The sequence below is a fragment of the Otolemur garnettii genome, unplaced genomic scaffold (assembly GCF_000181295.1).
Source record: "Otolemur garnettii isolate 467f Iridium unplaced genomic scaffold, OtoGar3 scaffold00011, whole genome shotgun sequence".
Lineage (NCBI taxonomy): Eukaryota > Metazoa > Chordata > Mammalia > Primates > Galagidae > Otolemur > Otolemur garnettii.
In genome coordinates, this window is record NW_003852406.1 from 5,591,597 (window position 1) to 5,607,914 (window position 16,318).

The following is a 16,318-nucleotide window of genomic DNA, read 5'->3' on the forward strand; positions in this document are numbered from 1 at the left end:
TTGGAGACAGAATCTCAAGCTGTCACCCTGGGTAGACTGTCATGGGTCACAGCTCACAGCAACCTCCAACTCTCGGGCTTAAGCTATTCTCTTGCCTCAGCCTCCCATGTAGCTGGGACAACAGGTGCCTGCTACAATGCCCAGCTGTTTTTTTTGTTTTTTTGCAGTTTTTTGGCTGAGGCTGGGTTTGAACCCACCACCTCTGGCATGTGGGGCCGGTGCCTTACTCCTTTGAGCCACTGGCGCCACCCACCCCGGCTGTTTTTTTGTTGAAGTCATTGTTGTTTTTAGCTGGCCCCGGCTGGATTCGAACCCACCAGCCTCGGTGTATGTGGTCGGTACCCTACCTACTGCGCTATAGGTGCCACTGAGATGCCGTATCTTCAGACTGAAATTCTTGTTTTGAAGAGATAGCTTTCAAGACCTAACCCCTTCTCCCAAAACTAAATCCTAAAAAAGGAAGTGAAAGGCAAAAATATTCTTTTGTGGTTGGGTGTGGTGGTTCAGGCCTGTAATCCTAGCACTCTGGAAGGCCGAGGTGGGTTGAGCTCAGGAGTTCCAGACTAGCCTGAGCAAGAACAAAACCCGGTCTCTGCTAAAAATAAAAAAAACAAAAAACTAGCCAGATGTTGTGGCAGACACCTGTGGGCCCAATTACATGGGAGGCTGAGGCAGGAGGATTGCTTGAGCCCAAGAGTTTGAGGTTGCTGTGAATGATGATGCCACCAGTGGGTTCAACCCCAAGGCATCAGAGTGAGATTCTGTCATAAAAAATAAATAAATAAATAAACACATAATAAAAGAAAAGGAAAATAAAAATAATGTCTTGATCACAGTAACTTGATTAAAATTCAAATGTGGGGGAGCAGATATCCTGGCTTTATGGAGTTTTGATGATGACCCATGAAAGGGTTGGAGGTGGGTATGAAGTTTGAAACACCTGAAGAGAGAGCAAGGTGCCCCCTCTCCCACCACCTTCCCCACGCTCAGGAGCATGTCTGCTGATTGCAGCCTGTTCTTCCCAAATGTGGTCTGGGGAAGTGACAACCTTGCCCAGTAGGGTAGAAATAGGAAAGACTATTTTGAAGGGAATTGAAATAAATTACATATTATTGATGGTTAGTTACTATTTTCAGTCAGTAGTTATACTATTTTCAGTCCTTTCAAGAAATAGAAGAGAAATATTGCCCCCCCCCCATAAGGGGATCCATTTTTATTCTGGCTTCCCTACCCCTGGGCTTAATTGATAACACCTTCTGCAGGTAGTTTTTGGCCCCTCAGAACAGCTTTATTCTCCTAAAGATCTGAAAGTTGAAGCCCTCAGGAGACAGTGTTCAGGGTGTCTCCAGGAGACTCTTCTTTGTAAGGATCAAAGTCAACTCACCCTTTCAAAACTTCTAGACAGGCCGTTGCTTTCTCCTTTCTGGTGTCCTGGTGCTTAGACATTCACCTGGTGACTTTTACAGGGCCAAGCTCACTGGATCACTTAGGAGGGCCTCATTCATACTTTATTCTATAGTTCCCTCCACCTCCTTCGGAGGATATAATGCAATTACTGGAATTGTATGAAGAAAGCAGTCCAGCTCTTAGATTTTAAAAATGAAAAATCTGACTTAGAAATTTGTTTTCTGGGCAGCACCTGTGGCTCAGTGGGTAGGGCGCCAGCCCCATATACCAAGGGTGGCAGGTTCAAACCTGGCCCCGGCCAAACTGCAACAAAAAAATAGCCGGGCGTTGTGGCAGGTGCCTATAGTCCCAGCTACTTGGGAGGCTGAGGCAAGAGAATCACCTAAGCCCAGGAGCTGGAGGTTGCTGTGAGCAGTGTGATGCTGCAGCACTCTACTGAGGGTGATAAAGTGAGACTCTGTCTCTACTAAAGTAGAAAAATAGCCGGGCGTTGTGGCGCGTGCCTGTGGTCCTAGCTACTTGGGAAGCAGAGGCAGAAGACTCGCTTGAGCCCAAGAGTTGGAGGTTGCTGTGAGCTGAGATGCCACGGCACTCTACCCAGGGGGACAGCTTAAGGCTCCTGTCTCAAAAAAAAAAAAAAAGAAAACATCTCTTTCCTCCCCTTCTTCTTTTTTTAATGGGGATACAACTCAATTAATATGGATAGGTGTAGATCATGTTTCTCCACCAGGCAAAATGCAGTGAGCAGCTTTTGATGGCTGTTAGAAAGTTTTTCTCGAATTTCCAAAAGGAATTCAACAACAGAGGTATTATGTTACTAAGTAACGAATACGTCAGAGCTGGCAAACAATAAGTTGCAGCTTTTGCTCTATCTGAGTGAGAACAAAATATAAATTCTTTTTTTCTTTCTTCTTACTCTTTCTGGAACCACGGCACTGGCTTTTGTTCTCAAGCATGTCATCCTCTCGGTTTCACCCTTCCTTCAAAAGCCACGAGCCCCTTCCTTAGGATTGCAGGTAGAATAAAAACAAAAGGCAGCAAGAAGTGTCTAAATTTAAAGTGCTGGAAAATCCAACATTTTATTTACTACATTTGGTGACTACATAAATGCTGAAACATTTTAACACTGAAAAGCATGATGGCATCATCACTTGCTTTTTTTTCTTTTTTTCTTTTTTGCTTAGCAAACACAGCAGATGATATTGCACGGCATAAAGTGAGAACAGTAGCGAAGCTTAAAAAAAAAAATGAAAGAAATCTTAATGCAGTACAGGAGATACTCATAAACAAACCAGAATAATGCCTAATGCATTACACTTTTTGTTGCTACGCACGAAAATACAGAAGAAGCATTGGACAGAGAGAAAAAGAGAGAGAGAGAGACAAAATATTAGCAAACAACCATAACTGGGTACAATAATCATTTAGTCTGAAATGTTGATGCAACATAGAAACTACCACTGTTTTCTAATTGACAAAGAAAGTGACAGCAACATTTGTCTTTTATCAAAAATCTAAGCCCCTCATGGTTAGGTTTTGTTTTTTTTAACTAATTATTTAATTATGTATTTACTTTTTTTTTGTTTTTCTTTCTTTCTTTTTTTTTTTGTTCTTTTGTTTTTCATTGCTAAGGAAGAACTCCCTCTGCTCTTGGAAGATTTTCTATACTACTGATTTTTTTTTAAATTTTTATTTTTTACCTGATGATTGTCTTAGGCACCCTCCTTACATAATAAACCATCAAGCTAACTTGAACAGGGAAACTGAGTCACACTCAAACAATCGCTAAGGTAAAAGATGTATGGAAAATAGAAAAAGTGGGAGGTAAGGATCTAAGGACACACGGGCTGATTTAGATGGGACAGTAAGCACGGGGCGGGGGCGGGGGGGAGATATGACGACAACTACTGAAGCAAGTGGAAGACAAGGTTTTAAACTTTATTTTCTTAGAAAATTCTTATCACTTGGTTCAGACGGCAAGTCTAAAATGAGCCCACAATGATTATGTCATAAATGCAGAACATACCACACAAAATCAAGACTAACACAGAAACAGAACATGTGACCTCGTGAATACAGCTCTGCTCAGCGCTTCACTGCGGGTGGTAAAAGTCAACCTCCCTCGACCATTTTCCGGGCTTTTCTACAACTCACTGCACAGCATTTGTATTAAAAACAACTAATTCATCATTGCTTACCAACAGAGCACTGCGTGACCCTGCAACTCAGAACGGATTTATTGCCCTATTCAAATACGTAATGAGTATAAAAATGTTCCTAAGAAAATGTAACATTTGACCTGAAGTCTAAGCCCTCCCTTTCCTTCCCCCCTGCCCCCCCAACGCCCCTACAAAAGAAAATAAGGTAAAATCCTTGTGTTGAGAGGGAACATATTTACATCTACAGGTTTATGACATGTCGTTGAAACAACTTACTTTGGCAAAATAAAACAACATAGTGGGCACCGGCTTTGCTGAGAATGCCACTTGTCAGTTAAGAATTCTGTGTCTGTGCTCATCTAAACCAGGGCCAACTATCTGAACTGCCTTGAGTAAGGAAGGCTGGGGCAGGGATCATCTCTAGTGCAGAAAAGCAAACTACCCAGTGGGAAGATGAAGACTGAGAAAGGACAAATTCAAATAGGTCTGGGGGACATTCACCCAGGGACCTTCACATTTCAGGATAATTGTTACAATTTTGCTAGGGTTGTGTGGGCAGTGGTGGGGGCAGTCGTGGGTAGCAGATTCCAAGAAACAGAGGTGGAAAGGGATCTGTAACTTTGAAAGACTTTTCCCCCTTAAATTCTATTGCTGATTGATCACATTTTGCAGCTTTCAGGAGCTGGCCAGAGGCACAGGGGCCAGATCAGCAGCCCCCGGCTTTGACCTTGACCTCCTCTTCCAGGGCATGAAGCCAGTTCTGCAAAAGGAGCTAACTATATTGCCCATGCCCCGCCTCCTGACTTGAAGCAATTCAGAAACTTAGGAAAACAAAGAGGATTTCCAAATTCAAGTTAGCTTGTCTCTTTGAGTTTTTACACTCTTTACTTCTCATACCCGTGCTAATGGTTAAAAAAAAAAAAAAAAAAAAAAGTAGGAAAGTATCTCACGAATGCCAGTGCTTTGAAATATTAAAAAATTCTTAAATTCTTTGGAATTCAGGTCTTACCTGCAAAGTAATCCTTCTTAAAGAAAAGAAAAATTAATAAATTAAAGGAAGAACACGAGTAATGCCTTTCTTCTTTCTAAATGACAAAAAGGACTACCTTGAAACACTCATTTTGGCATGTACAGGTTTCTGAAGGGGGACCTGGCAGTGTTCACAGCACACACGGATGTGCCGACTAAGAAAAAGCTAAAGATACACCCTGCAGTTAAGAGAAGCTCTTGCCTTCAGCTTATCTCAGCATCAAGAACAAAAAGATTGTAACATAAAGCTTTGGCCATTTTGATTCTAACTATATACATTTTAAAAACTACACAGTCATAAATTAAAGCAGTGATTAAATAAGCTCATATAAAATGTAATTAAATTAAGAAGATCACAGCACATTATAGAGAAAAATAGGAACCAGTTTCACAAAAAGGAGATTATATATATATATTTTTTTACCCTGTGGAAAAAAATTTTCTACGAAACACAAAAACTTCATTAGTAACCATCAAAAATGAAAATCAAACTTCTTATTCCATTCTTGCTTTTTTTTTTTTTTTACACAACCCTTAACTCACCTGGGGAACATTTCCAGAAATTAAGTCTTCCTTGAGCAACAAAGCAGTTCTGCCAAGAAAATAAACCCCAAACCAACGGGGGAGGGGGGACATCCCAAACATACAAACTACAAAATAAATAAGAATTATAAAGTTTTTTTTTTAAAGTAACCTTAACAATTATCAAACTAGTAAGTTCTGCCTCATCACATAGACTCTCTATACAACATAACCCTAAAACTTTATTACTATGAGGTATTTGGAGGAATTGGTAAAAGTGATGCACGGCCTGCCTGGTGGGGAGGGGGGGACCCAGTGAAATAGGGTGGGGTGACCTTGAGAGGGAACGAGGAGGAGGAGCTTTGGTTTCTCAGCAAGAAATTGGGAAAAAAAAGTCATCCTTTGGTATCAAAGAAAGTTTCATTGCATGGTTGCACGGAAAAAGCACCACGGTGAATAATTATTCCTTTTTTTTTTTTCTTTTTTTCATTTGTGGCCTTTCTTAGAGGCTGAGGTATTCAAAGAGTATAAGGTGAGAGAGGTCAACAGCGGTTTAACACTTTGGTTCAAGCAAGGCACTCGTCCTAGGAGTTTACAAAGTTTGCAACATGTTTGCCTAGAGATTTACAAGTAGAACTAGCAGTAAAGAGTAGTATTTCCTACTGTTGTTGTTACCGTTATCGTATCGATATTAAGAATGAAGACAAGTTTACACACTGAGTGAAAGAGTGAGGAGGGGAGAGGAGGTGGGGGAAGGAAGGGGAGGAGTTCCCTCTGCAGACCAAGGCCGTACATGAAAATATCTTTGGTATTCTTTGGTATCATCAATGTGATTAAAATCACCAATGGAAATTGAGTGAGGTAGCGTCTTTGGTTCACACTATAAATAGTAGATCTTTACACTTTTTTTTTGTGTTTTTTTTTTTTTGTTTTTTTACACGTGGAAGTAGCTATTTTCTTACCTTCTGCTTCTTTGTCCTTGCTATTTAAGGAAATAGTTACCAAAGGTACTGTAAAGCTAACCACACCACAACAATAACCCAGAAGGCCAAACGTGTCTCAAAACAGCCTCTGGTGTTTGAATGCACCCTAAACAACTAGATAGAAAAGGGAGAAGTGCTTTCTCTTTGTTTGCTAAATGCATAGTTTTCAACCTTTATGTACAAAGAAGGGAGGACCTTTCTTAGGGAAAATGCCGTTAGAGTTCATGTGTCAATGTCCTAAGACTCTTTGGTATAGCAAAGTTTGCATTTATCCTGCAAAGACGGGTCATTCACCTGGGGTAGCAATGGGAGTGGAGTGAGTCCAAAAGTAGCATAGTGCTTTTATATTTTCCTGAAAAAATAATTATGGTTTTTTTTGGGGGGTGGGGGGCACAGTGCGTGACATGTTCCTTTAGAACTTCTGGAATTCCCGACGTGTTTTCTTTGGTTTGGGGAGTCTGCCGGAATACTCTACCTCTGACATCCAGAACTCTTTCACCTGAACATTTCCTGAAGTCTGAGTTTTGGGGGGTGTCCAGACTTCATACCTCCCTGCCCCTCTTTCAGGAAAGCTTCCAGTCATGAGGGGACCTGAATGATTTATGATTAAAACCAGATAACTTCTATTTTACTTTAAAAAAAAAAGGTATTATTTGAAGTGCAGCTTTGGAATAAAACCTACGAAGGAAAGAGTGAGATACTTTTTGGTGGTGACTGTGCTAAAGGATTAAGAAATGACAGATGGACAAATGGCACATGATCTGCTCTGCTGGATGTAGGTTTAACCATCCAAGCTGTAAATGAGCGCTACTAAAACAGGAATGCAAGTGTTTTTTCTACATGCCAGTTCAGAAACGAGTAAAGAATCAGCCATACGTGATGTCGGAAGTGTATTGCTTGTGAGAAGCTTTTATCAGTTTGTCCATTGTCATTTCCAAAAAGCAAAGGTTGTGAGTATGCTGAAATAGTCAAGTAAAAACACTGCTTTTCAGGCTCTGCTTTGTGCATCTGTTTATGAGAAAATATATCTCTAGGCCCTGAAATTGCATAATGGGTGCAAATTCAATGCTGGTATGAGAATTATCTTTGGTGTCAGCAAATAGGATAACTGGTTATTTTAAAACAAAACATTACGGTGGGATAGTAAATATGATATCAGAGTAATAGTCTTTGAGACTGTGCCTACACAGTACCAAAATAATTGGTTGAAAATATAATCTGCAGTTGGATTAATATTGGGAGTTATATAGTAAAAACAAAGCAAAAAACATGGTTGTCTGAATTCAATTCTTATTTGCCCTGGGGTATTGAATTTGGTAAGATAATGGGTAGATACAGCTTGAATTTCCCTGCATTTTAAATTCTCATCTTTTAAATAAAAAAGGCTTTCCTCCCTCCTAAATTATAAATACACTAGATAGCTGTACCCCCGGCTCCCTCCATTCCCGGAGGGAGAGAAAATGCTAATTGGTTTTTCCCTTTTTGTTTATATCAATTATATTTCTAGCAAATCTTGAAAGGTGGTTATTTAAATGGTCTCTTTTAATAGCTGAATTGTAATTGTGCCATATTTAGAAGGGAAAAGTTTAAGCTGGAATTTTGGGTGAAATAACCAAAAATACTAAGACAAAATACATCAAGGCGAAAGCAGTATCTCGTTAAAGGAGAAGTCTACCTTGGTGTCCTCTCATCCTGCCACAAACGGGAACCAGACACAGATAGATGGCTTGCTGGTTTAGCTTCACCTCTCCGGGTGCCTGACTCTTTTAAACCTAAACAGGATGCTGAGATTTGATGCCAAGGGGTTAGGTTCAGCATCAAGATGGTTTAACTTTTTTCCTTGGCTTTCTGACACATCTCCATAAAAATCTTAGTCAGGATCAGATTTAATTTTATATTTTTAGTTAGGTGTGATAATTAACTCAGAGTATCCAATTCTTTACCTAACGGTACGACAGACATCTCCTTGAATAAATTACAATCCAGCTGAATTCAGAGATGGTTTTTCTGAGGATTAAGTGATTCGCTAGGGGGTACTACGAGGACAACTTATAATAACTTTATTATCTTTTTTTGCCTTGACTTCCACAACCCCAGTGAAATGATTTGAAAAATAGAAATTTAAAATTTTGTACTTGGAAGCTCAGGTCTAGTGTTTTTTCCGTCCCTGTTAGAAAGTGGAATCTATATTATACAATTTCCAGCTTAATACAGGAGCAAGAAAGAATGTAGGATTCTTTGGAGGCTATTCTTAGGGAAATAAATTAATGCTTATAACCAAAGTCTTGTCTTCCACTGGAACTCTGACTTTTCCTATGAATGTTCACCAATTCCACCATTTTTTTCAGTTGCACTTGCTGTTTTATTGATGTCCACATCATAAAATGTCTGGAATTATTAATAAAATCAGTTTGATGATTTCTCACTATGGTTACAAATTCTAGATAGCCCATTTTTAATAATAATATTTATCTGCTTACTTACTTGTGTTTGTATTTTAAAAGGTGACAAATACATAAAGCAAATTTAAGTCCAATTAACCTAAGTGTAGAGTTCTTTATTTAGTAGTCTTTTACTAAACAGCATTACTTGAAACAAATTTTTTAGTTTAGTTGCTTACCCTGTTAAAGTTAGTTTTCTAGTGTATGAAGTGGGGTCCTACTTTGGAAGGATCCCCAGGTTTTCTCAGCTAGGAACGGATTATTAAATCACGTCTCTGTACTTAAGTGACATTTATGGATCCTGAAAAGGAGTGTGCTGTCTGGATATACATGGGTCCTGCATTGACCTCTCTGCCGTGATCTTAATTGCTTCCCTGAAGCTACATTCTTTCTTGCCAGTTGTGAAAACTCATATTTCAAATGCTTCAAGAGTCATAAATAATAGTCATGATTCTATGTGGCATGTGGATTACAGCTAGATCAGTTCATACCTATAACTTTACATAGTATCTTGTGTAAAAATAGCTTTGGTTATTAAAATCATTGCAATAAAATACCTGCACTATAATATTAAGTGTGTTCTTTGGTACCTAGGTGATTTTTCTTTTTTAATGGATGGACTCTTGTTTCGCTTCTTAAAAAATATCTGAACATTCCTTAACAAACAAAGAGAATGCACTGGTTTAGGTGTCATTCAAATTTCCTTTGCTGGGTTTGAATCTGCATTTAGGTTGCAGGCCTGGCAGGTTCAAACGCTAGGCTAGACGAGCGCAATCACACTCCTAATCCAAGGAACTCAGACAACCCCATACCATGGTGGTCACACTCCCACAGCACAATGCCCCCTGAAGACCAGCCCTGCCTAAGTCTCTAACCACTGGTGGTGTGTTTGTGTGTGTTTGTGTGTGTGTACGCGTGTGCGCACCCACGCACAGTACTGAGACACCATACACCTTCAGGGCATGGTAGAACAGATGAGAAAGTCCGATCTTAAGAGATGTCCGCACAATGGCTCCAAATCACTATGCTTCAAACCACTAACCAGCCAAGCACAGCAAGAAGGATCGTGGATTGAAGGTGTGAGATCCAGTGGTGTTTTCCTGCTCATCATTTTTCTTGCCAAGTCGTCGCCCCGCTGAAGTGTGTGTCTCCAAACAAAGTCAGAATGCAGGTGAGCTAAGTCTTTGGTTTCTTTGGACTATAAATAACACTTTTTTTTCCCTTCAAATATTTCTAAGAATAAACCTGCTATTTTGAGGTCCCGGTCTTTAAAAAAATTTTTTTTTAATTTTATTTAAAGCTTTTCCACCGAGGTTTTAGTTTGTGGTTCTTCCTTCATGCTTTGGTACAAGTGCTTGATGAAGAAGATGAGTTGCCTGAATTGGAGCTGCCCTCGTCCTGCCACTTGTCCAGACTCCTCCTCCTTGCGTTCATGAAGAAGTTACTGACGGTGCTCAGCTCCAGCCCCAGCTGCTGGGAAATGGTGATTTGCAATTCTTTGGATGGACGCTTATTTTCCTTGAATATTGCATGTAGAGTTCGACGCTGGACGTCTGTGAAGACCAACCTGGGCTTTTTGGGTGTGTTGCCTCTGTCCTTCCCGTGTTCTTGCTCTTTCCTTTTGCATGCTATAAAGAAACACAGACAGTGTTAGAACAAATGACCTGGGAGAATCACGAGTAAGAAGGCAGAGACCTGAACATTTATTTGCTAGCCATTCTTTATGGCCTGCTTTCTGTCTGCTGACCTCTGATTTAAGCACCGTGTGGGACTGGGAGTGAAGTGTAATAAAAGGTTGGAGAATTGGGATGCGAGTGGAATTCTGAGAGACCTGGCCATGGGTTCTGGCTTTGCTGACTATCTGCTCTGTGTCCTGGCTGAGTCAGTTAACACCATCTGTGCTTCAGATTCCTCATTTGTAGAACGTAAGGTTATGGCTAAATGAACTTAATTGCTTTGAACTTTTATTTCTCCATCTGGAAAATGGTATAAGAATAACATTAGGTTGGCTGGCACCTGTGACTCGGAGTAGGGCACTGGCCCCATATACCGGAGGTGGCGGGTTCAAACCCGGCCCTGGCTAAAAACAGCAAAAAAAAAAAAAAAAAAAAGAATAACATTAGGCCGGGCATGGTGGCTCATATCTGTAATCCTAGCACTTTGGGAAGCCCAGATGGGAGGGATCTATTCAAGCTCAGGAGCTCAAGACCAGCTGGGCAACATAGCAAAATCCTATTTCTATAAGAAATAAAACGTTTAGCTGGGCATAGTGGCACGGCACATGCCTGTGGTCCCAGGTACTCAACCCAGGACTTTGAGGTTATGGTGACCTTTAATTGTATCACAACATTCCAGTCTGGGTGACAGAGACAGACCTTATCTCTTGAAAAACAAAACAAACAAACAAACAAAATCCCAGAATACCTATCTTGCTGGGTTGTGGTATGAGCTAGTGTATCTATAAGTTTATGCAAACTTTACAAATGCAAGATTTTGTCAGCAAGAAGCTGCTGTCGTCCTCAAGAGTGTTTGGAGTCTGCTGTGAATAGAATATTAAGAGCCTAATTGAGAGTCTAAAAGCATAATAAAAAGAAACTTCACTTGTGTTCCTTCCAATCTTTTTGTTTTTCAGGAAACTGTGTGTAAGAAAAAGGTATATAGTGTCCTGCTATTCCCATCAAAGTCTCCTATTGATTCTTCAGTGGAACCGGGAACTGTGCATGTGTAAAGCCCTCTTCCTTGATATCAAGGTTCAACAAGTTAGCCATGTTCAACCTTTGGGGTCTTACTGCACCTCTTTTTTGCTTAATGTGAAAGTCTTTCTCTTAGAGTCACCCTCCTCCCTTACCTAGGCTCCCACTGAGAAGGCCCTTCCTGCTGGCTGCCATGCCTTTCCCGTCTGCTTCTTGGTGGCAGAGCTATTCTGGTGCATCATGGCAATGTGGCCCACAAAGCCCCAGGGTTTGGCACCAGATCAGGGTCTCCTCTCATCCTAGATGCTGTGCTCCTCTTTCCAGCCTGATGTGGCTCACTAGCTTCTGCCTGCCGAAGGACAATAGGGGCTGTGCTGCTAAGAATGCCCTTCCTCCTCTTCGTCTCTGCTATTAACCAATCTGTACAGCCCTCCCCCAAATAACCACACAACCCCAGTAAAGACAGTGAGCTGCTTACGCTAATGTGGTCGCAAGACAAGCCTCTTCCTCCCTACTCTCATCAGAATGCTGCCTCCTGGGTCACATAGGCGTTCTGGAGCAGCACTGCCATCTTCATGGCTGGCTGGCTCTGCCTCTCCAACCACAGTAAGAGGCAATGGGGTGTGCTCCTTGGTTGAAGTAGGGACTGCCACCCTTCCAGACCTTGGACCTCCTGTTGGCTGCCCGGCCTTGCTATTCCAGGTTTTCAATTCCTTACCAGATGGGTCACAGGTTCTGGCTAGATTTAGCTTCCATGCTCTCTCCAGGTAGCTCTGCTCCTCTGCCTCCTCTCCCTTCCATTCCCAGTAGCTCCAGGTCCTGAACTTCAGAGTTTCCCCAAAACCTTAGGTGCCCATTAGTACAAATGAGCTCAGCAACAGATAAGCTAGAGAGCTTACAGGTGAACGCTGAAGAAGCCTCTGGTCTTTGGAGTCCAATCTAAGGGTCTCTACATTTTTGAGACAGAGTCTCACTTTGTTATCCTCGATATAGTGCCATGGCGTCATAGCTCACAGCAACCTCAAACTCTTGGGCTCAAGTGATACCCTTGCCTCAGCCTCCTGAATAGCTGGGACTATAAGTGTCTGCCACAATGCCCAGCTATTTTTAGAGATGGGGGTCTTGCTCTGACTCAGGCTGGTCTCGAACTCATGAGCTCAGGTAATCTGTGCTCCTTGGCCTCCCAGAGTGCTAAGATTACAGCTGTAAGCCATTGTACCCAGCCTAGGCCTCTAAAATTTTTTTTGATACAGAGTCTCATCATGTCAACCTTGGTAGAGTTTAGTGGCATCACAGCTCACAGCAACCTCCAACTCTTGGGCTTAAGTGATTCTCTTGCCTCAGCCTCCCAAGTAGCTGGAACTATAGCCATCCACTACAATGCCCAGCTATTTTTTGGTTGTAGTTGTCATTGTTGTTTGGCAGGCCTGGGCTGGATTCAAACCTGCCAGCTCTGGTGTATGTGGCTGGAGCCCTAGCCGCTGAGCTACAGTCACTGAGCCTCCTCTCTACATTTTAAAAACAATGTGCTGCTTAGTAAATAATATTTTGAGTGCAAGTTTGTTTCTTTTTTTTGAGTCTTACTATGTTGCCCTCAGTAGAGTGCCATGGCATCACAGCTCATAGCAACCTCAAACTCTTGGGCTTGGGTGATTCTTTTGCCTCAGCCTCCCGAGTAGCTGGGACTACAGGGGCCCACCACAACACCTGGCTATTTTGTTGTCATAATTGTTATTGCTGTTTTTAGCAGGCCCAGGCCAGGTTTGAACCGCTAGTCCTGGGTATGTGGCCGGCGCCTTAACCACTGAACTATGGGCGCCGAGCCTGCAAGTTTCTTATTTATTTACAAATTATATACATGTGTTACTGTACAACCATATTATACACATTATAAAGCATCCCTAAATTATAGAAAAAAGTGTTTTTTGAGACAGAGTCTCACTATGTCACCCTCGGTAGAGTGCCATGGCATCACAACTCACAGCAACCTCAAATTCTTGGGCTTAAGCGATTCTCTTGTCTCAGCCTCCCAAGTAGCTGGGACTACAGGCGCCCCCACAACAAGTCTGGGCTTTTTTTTTTTTTTTTAAGTTGCAGATGTCATTGTTCAGCAGGCCCAGGCTAAGTTCGAACCCGCCATCCTCAGTGTATGCGGCTAGTGCCCTAATCACTGAGCTACGGGTGCCCAGCCAACTAAAGAAATTTTTAAAGGGGTAAAATAAAAATAAGTAGACATGGAAATTCTCTTCTAGAGCTGCATCCGCTTGCCCAGGTCCTGGAGGGGCATTCACACCACTTAAAGGACTAACTGCCCCAACCCTTAGTAAATGTAAGAGTGAGAATTTCAGAATGGGCATGAGGGGAGAGCTCAGTCATAAAAGAGATTGTTAGGTAAGTCAGACCTTACGGTACCTTTTATAACTGGTCACTGGCTATCCCACGGGTCACTGGCTAGTGTCTTTGCCCACCATGAGGGGCGGCACAAACATCATGGAAGTATTAAGCTATACTTAATACTTCCCTCAAAGCATTGAGCTATATAACCTGAACCAGGTGAGATTCCCCAGATAGAGTTCCTCCCTCCTCCAACCCCTGCTGGGGCTTAAGGCCCTCACTGGGCAACTAGGCTAAGTCCCTGACAAAACTGACCAGACTGGAGTCAACTCATGTGGACACAGCCTTAAAATTAACACTGGTGCACTTGGCCAACTGGTTCGTTCATGACATTCGAAAGTGAACATAACACAGGTTTTGTTGCTATGCAAGTTAAGCGGACCTAAACAAATAACTGCAAGAATATAAAAAGAGTATACAGGCTGTCACCTCTGCTTGAGGATACCGAGGAGGGCATCACAGAGAGATGCCTAAGATGGGCCCTAAAGGATGAATAGAGAGGTTGGCGAGCGAGAGAAGTGGGGAAAACTCCTTCCCAGCAGAGGGAGCAGCATTTGTGAAGAACTGACAAGTCTTAGCTTTTGATTGGTGGGGGATTGGGATTAGTGAGGTGAGAGGGCATGCAAGGGGGAAAACGGTGGGAGACGAGGCTTCCTGGGTGGACGGGGATCAGATCTGAATCCTCTTGTAGGTAAGGATGCGTTATCGCAAGGTTCGAGAAGGGGTGAAGTGTGATTCAGTAGGGGCTTAGAAAACCCCTCTGGTGGTGCTGTGGAGGATAAACTGGAAAGCAGCGAGATTAGGGAGCAGGGTGCTGCAGTGGGTGCTGTGGTCCACCACCCCGATGCCCTTTCAGGATGGAGGCACTTGATCCTCCAGCTGCTGGAAGAGATGGTGGCTGATGGCTCCTGAGGTGGTGTCCATTCTGGAAATTATCCTTGGCCATGCAGCAGGAGGGGTAGGGGAGTAGGAAGCGGGGGTATAGGGGATGATGGTTGTTGAAGACAGTAGGAATGTGTTGGTTTAAGGCTCCCCACCCCAACCCCTTGAATCAAGCTGGGACAACTCTAAAGGGTCATCCAGTCTCAGAGCAGCGTGTAAGACTGGTTGAGGCCATTCTTGCAATTACACTGTAGCTCAGCTTCTCCCCCTGCCCAGTCTTAGTTCCCCCGCCAGGTGCTATTACGGCACTCTCCAATAACTTTCCTGCACCCGAATCTCAGAAACTCAGTGTCTGTGCCCAGAACACCTGATCTAAGAAAGCCAGTTAGAAAACCACTGACTGAGAACCCCAAATTAGACAATGCAGGTGAAGATGGAGAAGGGCTTCCTGGGAGGTACGTGCAGAATCAAGGGGACTTGCTGCCGCAGTGGCTGAGAAGGTGGAGCTCGGAACACCTCCCAGGTTTCTGGCTGGATGGCAGTAATGGGGCCTTTGGGAAATGCAGATGGAGAAATGAGTTTAAGGAGGGCAGGGATCACTTCTATGTGACACAATCACCTTTGATGTTTTGGCTGGACATTCTGTTAAAGATCTCCAACAGGCATCCAGCAGACAGCAGGATGGATGGGGATCTGGGGCTCAAGAGAGAGGTTTGGGCTAGAAATATAGACTGGGTGGTTGTCAAGGCTGTGAATGGTAGATTACACAGAAGGCATTCCTATGGAAAAGTAACTAACGGAGCATTGGTACAGACCCAGCTTATCATTCAAAAGGCAGAGCTAAGGGAAATCATGTCTGGGCTGTGGCAAGGACAAGAGGTGGCTGACTGTTCACGTGCATTGAGCCCCCAAAGCTGCTTTTCAAAGTAAACACTATGAGATAATATATGCAGATAAGCAAGGGTATAAATGGACAGATTTCAGGAAAACAAGGTAGGGGTAGAGAGAGATGTGTTAAGGGGGAGCTATGTAAGTAAATTTGCAGGTCTGTTCTGAGCTGGTTTTCCAGGTCAATACCCTAACTCTGCAAATTAAAGAGCCATAAAACCTTCCCATGTGATCCCCATAAGACCCAGGTGAGGCAGAAACAGGTGTTCCTCCTTTTCCTGTAGATGAAGCACTGGCAGGTGGGGAGCTTAGGTGACTCGCCTTGGGCCTCCAACTCCACTGGGCCCTGAAAGCAGAGGGAGCAACACACTGTGAACACTTTCTCCCGGCGAAGCAGGGGTGGCAGCAGGAGCAGTGGTGAGGTGGGAACCCACACTCAAGGTGTGCAAAGCAGCAGCAGCTGGTCAGCGGGCGGCAGGCTGGTTGTTGGGCAAGCCTGTCCCCACGTGGCCGAAAGGTCTGCAGTTTGGAGAGTGGGCTGGATGGGAGTGGGGAAGAAGGGAGAGTGGGCAGCACAGGGGACAGGATGCCCCTAGGACAGATGCCCTAGGGACAGAGAGGGTCTAGTGTCGGGAGGGCTGTGGGGGGCATAGGGAATCTGTCTCCACATGGAAACCAGCACTGAGATGAAGCTGAAGGAAACATCTGTCCCAATGGAAGGGAAAAGATGGTGAGCAGAGGGCTTTGGATAGAGCAGCAGAGGTCTGCTCCATCACACTCAGGTCAGAGGAGTCACCCAGGCCTCTCACCACTGCCCCCTCCCCCAGGGCTGTCCAGGACAGAGGCCCTGCAGGGAGTTCTGCCCAAGTCAGCACATGAAACTGCATGGCAGGTCTCTCTTTTTCTTTTCTTTTTTTTTT

The 16,318-nt window shown here is 43.3% G+C and overlaps 1 protein-coding gene across 2 annotated transcripts in view; it reads right to left on the bottom strand.

Moving 5' to 3' along the window:
• Positions 1-3,324: 3,324 nt before the first annotated feature.
• ONECUT1 (one cut homeobox 1) overlaps positions 3,325-16,318 on the bottom strand; it is a 39,226-nt gene continuing 26,232 nt past the window's right edge. The window contains exon 3 of one of the 2 annotated variants that reach the window (XM_023509955.1): positions 3,325-10,169. In XM_023509955.1, coding sequence (XP_023365723.1) covers positions 9,877-10,169 — 293 coding nt within the window. In that variant the 3' untranslated portion in view covers positions 3,325-9,876. The remainder of the gene's footprint in view (positions 10,170-16,318) is intronic. The other variant, XM_003784368.3, reaches the window with a different exon arrangement.